Below are 6,621 nucleotides of genomic sequence, written 5' to 3'. Positions count from 1 at the left end.
GGCCAGCCCTGGGGACCTGGGTCGCCCTCCGCCCGCAGTTAGGGTTTCATGACGGAGGTAGGAACCGGACGGGATAAACTTATGAGAAGGTTCTCAGGAGCAAGAAACGTGCTTCCTCGGCGACGGCAGGTGACACGCCGCTCCTAACACTCGGACACAGGGACGCTGCGCTTCCGGGCCCCGCGGCAACTCACACGCACGATGCCAAACGAACGGGACTCCGAGTGAACAACAAAAAAAAGCAGTTCGATTTTGTAAGAAACAATATATTTTATTTTTCTGACACCACAGCTCTGGTGAGTGGTTTTGTACCAAATTTAATGGAGGTTACACAGAACGTCTTACGCATGGGAGGGGGGAGGGGAAGGAACCGGAAAATTTAAAACAAAAAACAAAAAAAACAACAAAAAAAACGAAAACAAAACCCTGGGTAGCTTTTAGCATCTGTTCCACTCCCACGTTAATAAAATCCGCTTGGGAATTCCTAATGAAAGGAGACCGGAATCCGGGTGGGCAGGGAAGGGCACGTCGGGGAAGGACAGACGAAGGGACAGGAAGACCCTCGGCATCCCAAGACGGCCCCCTGCGGCAGCCGGGGCCACGCCGCGTGGAAGTCGAGGCTTCGCTAGAGTTATTTCCCCAAAATAACATCATGTATTGCAGCTGCCATAGGGAAAACGAGAGGCGGGAAGAAGGGGTCGCCCTGGGGGCCGAGGAAGGAGCCGCACTCAACCGAGGCGGCGGGAGGGAGCGGGGTGGCGGCTGGCAGCCTGGGAGAGGCAGTGCTGAAGGGCACCTGAACCGAAAAACCGATGTCCTCAACGTCGTCGTTTTTAAAAAGAAAGATCTCCCCCCTCCCCCCACCCCTCGCTGAACTTAGTTCCTTTTTTTGTGCTTTTCATTAATACTCTGCTCTGAGGTCGTAGTTTGGTTTTTCTATACACTGGAGTTGAAAGAAAATAGTCCAAAGCTCTGAAGATGGATTCTCCACCTGAAGTAAACAGCCCAGCATTCCTGTCCTCTTGTCCCAAAGACTAAAGTCTCTGCTAAAATCCCTTTTACAATATAGTACAGTACACACAGGAAAAAAAAAAAAAAAAAAGCCCAAAGCAAAACAAAACAAAACAGAAACAAAACCAGAAAAGAATCCTGGGAGAAGCCAGTCCGAAGGACGTAAACACACAGACGACGGTGCAACACGTGCCGATGGCGATTCTCGAAGCACGGCTACAGACTCCCGAAAGTAGGGATACCCAAGTCCACAAAAATAATTTTTAAAAAATAAATCTTAAAAAAAACACACCTGTTGATTAAATGAATCATTTGTTTTCAGGTAAATCCATACATTCTCGAGTCCCCCCACCCCCAAAGCAGCCCTCGGGGCTCTGTTCTCCTATTGCATGACCAGCAGTCCCCCAGGACGCCCCCAAAGCAGCCCTCGGGACCTGGAATCTCATCTCGACAAGGATCGGCACGTCCGACCTTAGCAGCTTAAAACATCATGTTTCCCGGGTTGCCGGGCCCTTGGCTGAAGCCACCCATGCCCACGTCAGCGGCCATGCCCCGGGGCCTCATCTGTGGGGGGATCATGATGTTCTGTTGGGGTCCCATCATGCCCGGCATGGACATCATCATGCCCGGAGAGCCCACGGGCCCGGGGTGCGTGTAGAGCCCGGCGGGCCCCCGATCCTTGCCAGGAATCATGCCCACGGCAGCGGCTGGATTGCTCATCAGGGTAGGCTGGCCGGGCATTGTGGATTGTGCTGGTGACATCATCCGATGGTGAGGTCCCATCATGCCTTGCTGGAGAAAGGCTGGTGGTCTCATCGGGCTGTGGCCCGGCATAGACGGAGCTGTGCCAAGAGGGATGTCCGGAGTTCCCACGGGCCCCGGACCGCCCATGCCGGGTAATGCCAGTCCCATCCTGGGGGCCTGTTCGCCCATCATGCCTTGCATGTGCGAAAACCCAGGCCCCGGGCCCTGCGGCTGCTTGCGGCCGGGGACTTCCCCGCGAGGGAAATATTGCAGTGTCTGGCTAGGCTTCTCGGAGGGAATAATGCGGGACAGATCGAACTCGGGTATCCCGGTGGCCCCAGGCCGGATGACCTCCTGCAGATCCGGGTCTGTAAACACTGAAGGCACGCTGCTCCCCAGGACGGCGAAGGAGTCAGGGCCCCCTGGGCCTCCAGGCTTGCAAAGTGCTGCGTCTGCCGAAGTCTGGGGCAGGTTGCTGGGGCGGCCAAGGGGGCCTTCTCCGGGGAAACCCATGCCTCCTGGGAAGTTGCCCTGGCCCCCGCTGGGGCCGTTGTGGGGGAAGGGGACTTGCTGCGGGGGAGACTGTACCGGAGGGAAGCCCTGGGGAAAGCCCAGCCGTCCTTGAGGTACCATCGGAGGCTCCTGGGACCCGTGCCCCATGATGGGATTGTGTGTCATCAAGCCCGGCCCCATCGGGACCCCGTGAGGAGGTATGTTGGGTCCCATGGCATTCGGAGAGGGCATCTGATTGGAGTGAGAAAGTGGCTGGGTCATTCCCATTGGGCTGAGGGTTGGCATCGGAACCACGGGGTTGGGACCTGAAATTCGAGGATTCTGTGTATTAATGCCCATTCCTAGAAAAATAAAGATATCAAAGAAATCAACTTAACCGCAAGCAACTCAGAAAAACTATAATAAATTAACAGAAAAAAAAATATCATGCGCATCGAATGAACACGGTGCTAGGCAGGGAAAACACGTGGCATACGAGCTCTGCCCTCGGTAAGGTTATGATTCACTCTGGGGCGCGCAAACCAACAGCCCTGCAAGACAGTGCGTTACCGAGCCTTACGCTGCCTGACCCGAGAGCGTGGACAGCACAGCAGGAAGCAAGTCTCCTGTGTGAAAAGTCCCAAGTTAACATGCAAACGAGTATCATCCTCCTCACTGGAGACATTGACCATAGACGCAAACCGTCTGTCTGAGTGACGTAAGTTCGGTCCTTTCTGGAGTAGGAGGATTACGTAGTCCTACACGTCTTAGAATCAGAACAACAACAACAGGCCCTCGTCAATCGACATTTGGCGAACGTCAAATGTCGTGAAGAGAGCATTTCCGTCTGGGTTACAGGAAATGTTAAAGAAATGACAGCTTTAATGAAAGAAGAATGCACGCAGATTCCCTGGAACCTCTGGGACACGCACACATCTGGTCTACGAAGCTACCGCTGCCTGTGGGAAGGACGGCGGCCTGTGCTGTCCACGGAGCGTGTCCCCACCTGATCGACTGGGATCTCTGGTAACCAAAGGGCATCCCTAACGGCCAGAATGGAAGCGGAACCAGAACCGAAACCCTGGCTGAAAAGTCACGGTGTCTCTGTGGATCGCCTCGCCATCCCACGTCACTTCCTGGTAGTGAGCTTAGCGGGGCAGGGGCAGGAGCGGAAGGGGCGGCGAAGGGAGGGACGGCCCCGCGCCAGACCTAAAGCGCCACACGTCCAGGAAACGGGCTTCTCCACCGTCTGAAGCCCTGCGGCCACGGTTTAGGGGTGCACTTCCAGGAAGATACTTGAGAACAAAAGGCACCCCAATCTGCATGCTTCCAATATTGCTCCAGGAGGAGCCTCCCCTCAAAAAAAATCCAGGTAATAAAAGCATCAGAACTTCTATAAAGAAACCAGAAGAAAACCTGTTTTCTTATAGACGTTTACTGAATCAGGCTAATAAAAATCGTCATTCTCGGTCTCTAGTCGAGACACTTTCATCCTACTGAAACTAACTTGTCGAACCTCCGCCTATTGAGGTCGACAGCCATGGAGAAAACACGCCGGAAATTTCTCTGGTCCGGCAGCAGGCCCCACCCCGTCTCCCCGACTTCTTACCTGGCATGTTATTCATTGATGGCAAGTTGGGAGAACGAGCTGGCGGGGAGTCGTCGTCCGAGCTGGCCACAGTCTTGATGGCATCGTGGTACAACGGGGTGGAGCTGGGCATTGCAAACTTGGACATTCGCGACATCATGATGGACAGGGGGTTCTGGGACAGGGTCGGCTCTGGAGGCATGGTGTAAGGTGTGCTAGAGGGGAGGCCCCCTGGGATATTCACAGAGGCGGGCTGGCTGGCTGTAGGGGGTGGGGGGCCACCTAGAGAAGCAGCAAAAGAAAACAAAAATGGGCCGGGAATTAGATCCCTCTCGAAGGCTGGCGGCCTGCGATTATGAGCTAGCAAGGCCAGGCTGAGAAGGATGAACAGGACAGTGTTATCAGACCCGGGATACAAGTCATCTATCTTCGACTCCAGCTCTGGGCGTGCAGAGGGAGGTCGTGGCGTGATGTGCGGGTAACAGGTCCACAGAGGGGTAGACAAACACACCAAAGATGCGTTAGAAACATTAGCTCGAGCTCGGCAAAGACATTGGTTACAGACAGCTGTTTCACTGCAAAGAATGCGCCGTGAGCGGGTCGTCCCCTTGCCGATCGAATTCAGAATTTGACCCAGGGACTAGTATGCTAGGAGGCCAGACCGGCGCCCCCTCCCCAGGCACCAGCCGCATCGCCCTGCGCACTCGTGATCGACTCCCATGAGACGTGTGAGCTACAGGTCTGAGGGCGCTGAGCGGCTTCTGTGGACCGCCACCCAACAGAGGGACTCTGGCTCGGGGCCTCGATCTCCCGTCTTATTCTCATTCTGGTCTTTCTCAAGTGCGCAGAGCTCGGACCTAGTATTTCCACCTCAGTACTCATCTTCCACTGACCACCTCCGGTCCCGTTCACAAAACCACCGTCATCAGCGACAGCTTCTCCTGGGCAGAAAATACTGATAAATTGTAGCTGATCTGTGAGCACAGCGGTCTACCAGGGAGGAGGTTTTGGTAACTGTCGCTGTGGTCAACGTGTATTTACGAGAACCACTCGCATCTCCTGGCAGCCTCCCGTCTTCGCTGGGGATTATGCTCAGAACCCCCTGACTTGCGGGCAGCCCCTGGAAGTGGGTGGGTCTGGTACTTAAAGAAACCACATTCAGCTACTGTTGAGACATTTTATTTCACTAAGATGTGTTCACTGAGCGAATGTAAATTACTCCGTGGAATGACAGAGTTCCCACGGTCCCTCCTCCTTTTAACCGTCCTGACAGACATACTGCACTACGAGCCCGTGTGTCTTGGACACGATCCGACGCCAGCTGACCACGCCCCTTGCTACAGATACATCCAACTCGGCAAAGGCCACCCACCGCCTCTGCTCGCATCATCAAGTTAGGACACCAGTTTTCTTAAAGTAGCCGAATCAGGCTTCGGCAAACCCCGGCTCCAGGGTACACCTGTGAGGATGCGGACATACTGACCTGACTCCACACTCCCCAGCATGGCAGGGGAGGCCATAGCGAGGGGCGCTTTGTGGCTCGGAGGGATCCCCGGGCTCTGAAGGGGAGGTTTTGGAGAGGAGGTCCACCCAGGTGACGGGGCGGGCAGTGACGGAGACTTGAGGTGGACGGGCGAAGCAGCAGCAGATCCCAAGACAGGGGGGGACTTAATGGAAGCAGCAGCAGCTGGGCCCGCCAGCATGCCTGCCAGCTGCGACGGAGTCTGGGGGGACTTGAGGTTCCCGGAGGGGGACCCCAGCATTGGCGACTGGACCTGGCGCATCGTGGGTGACTTCAGAGGGTTGATGCCTGGGGAATGCACCTGGCTGCCTGCCACAGACACATCCAAGGGCTTCCGCCCCAGGCCACGCTGAACTGTGGGGGCCGTGTTGAGGCCAGGGGGGTTACTGGAAGGGTTGAGAGGTAGTGGTGGCATGTGACTGAGCCGGCTGTTAGTCCTTTGGTCGGGCCCAACTGGTTCTCTGAGATTCCGCAAGCCGCCGCCACTGCCTGGACCCTGAGACGTGGGGAGGAAGGGCCGGGGGCCCATGCCGAACTCCTGCTGGGGGTGCTCCCCGAAGGGCAGCGGCACCATCTTCTGCTGAGCAGGCAGCATGTCCGTGCCCCCAGGCCGCAACTTCATCATCTCGTCCGGGCCCGCCCCCGCCTCTCGCACCTTCTGAGGTAACATCTGAGCGCTGGACCCCATGCTGACACTCAGGCCGACGTCTGCCTTCATCCCGCCGGGCACCATCCCGAACTCCAGCTCCCGGCCGGGGCCCATCTGCGGGGGCATTCCTTTCGGAAAGTCGCCCCGCGAAGGACTCAGGGGACCCTCCACGGGTATTCGAGGGAAAATGGGGTTATTCCCGGGCTCCATGTGTCGCTGGGAACCTGCGATCATCCTGCTCATGTCCATGCCGGGCCTGATGCCCTCCACGCTCATGCCCGGCGGGAGGCCCAGCTGCTTCTCTGCCAGCTGCTGTTGAAACATCTCTTCGGACAATCCCTGGGGGTTGGGGAAGCGCTCCCCTCGGCCGGGGCCGCTGAAGACGCCCTGGCCGGGCGGGAAGTTCCGACCGTCTGGGATTTTTGGCACATCGTCTGGCCAACTGACTCCGGAAAGACCTGGTCTGGACGCCGGGTTGGGGACACTCGGCCCCTCCATTTCAGAGTTTATCATGCCCGCGAAGCCGGGGAGGCGCATCTGGCCGCCTGGCATGTTGGGGTGCGGCGCCATGCCCCGCGGGGGCAGAGCGTGCGGCATGCCGATCCCGTCGGCGAA

The 6,621-nt window shown here is 56.9% G+C and overlaps 1 protein-coding gene across 14 annotated transcripts in view; it reads right to left on the bottom strand.

The window, feature by feature from the left end:
• Positions 1-250: 250 nt before the first annotated feature.
• The window catches only part of BCL9 (B cell CLL/lymphoma 9), a 77,245-nt gene continuing 70,874 nt past the window's right edge, over positions 251-6,621 (bottom strand). For all 14 annotated transcript variants that reach the window (XM_025052175.1, XM_025052176.1, XM_025052171.1 and 11 more), the window contains 3 exons: positions 5,319-6,621; positions 3,857-4,117; positions 251-2,609 (listed from right to left, as the gene is read on the bottom strand). The exon at positions 5,319-6,621 is cut by the window's right edge and continues 981 nt beyond it. In XM_025052175.1, the coding sequence (XP_024907943.1) occupies positions 1,492-2,609; positions 3,857-4,117; positions 5,319-6,621 (2,682 nt within the window). In that variant the 3' untranslated portion in view covers positions 251-1,491. The remainder of the gene's footprint in view (positions 2,610-3,856; positions 4,118-5,318) is intronic.

Source organism: Pteropus alecto, unplaced genomic scaffold (assembly GCF_000325575.1).
Source record: "Pteropus alecto unplaced genomic scaffold, ASM32557v1 scaffold106, whole genome shotgun sequence".
NCBI classification, from domain to species: Eukaryota; Metazoa; Chordata; class Mammalia; order Chiroptera; family Pteropodidae; genus Pteropus; species Pteropus alecto.
The sequence above is the reverse complement of the archived record's forward strand: the minus strand, read 5'-3'. Positions and strand labels throughout refer to the sequence as shown.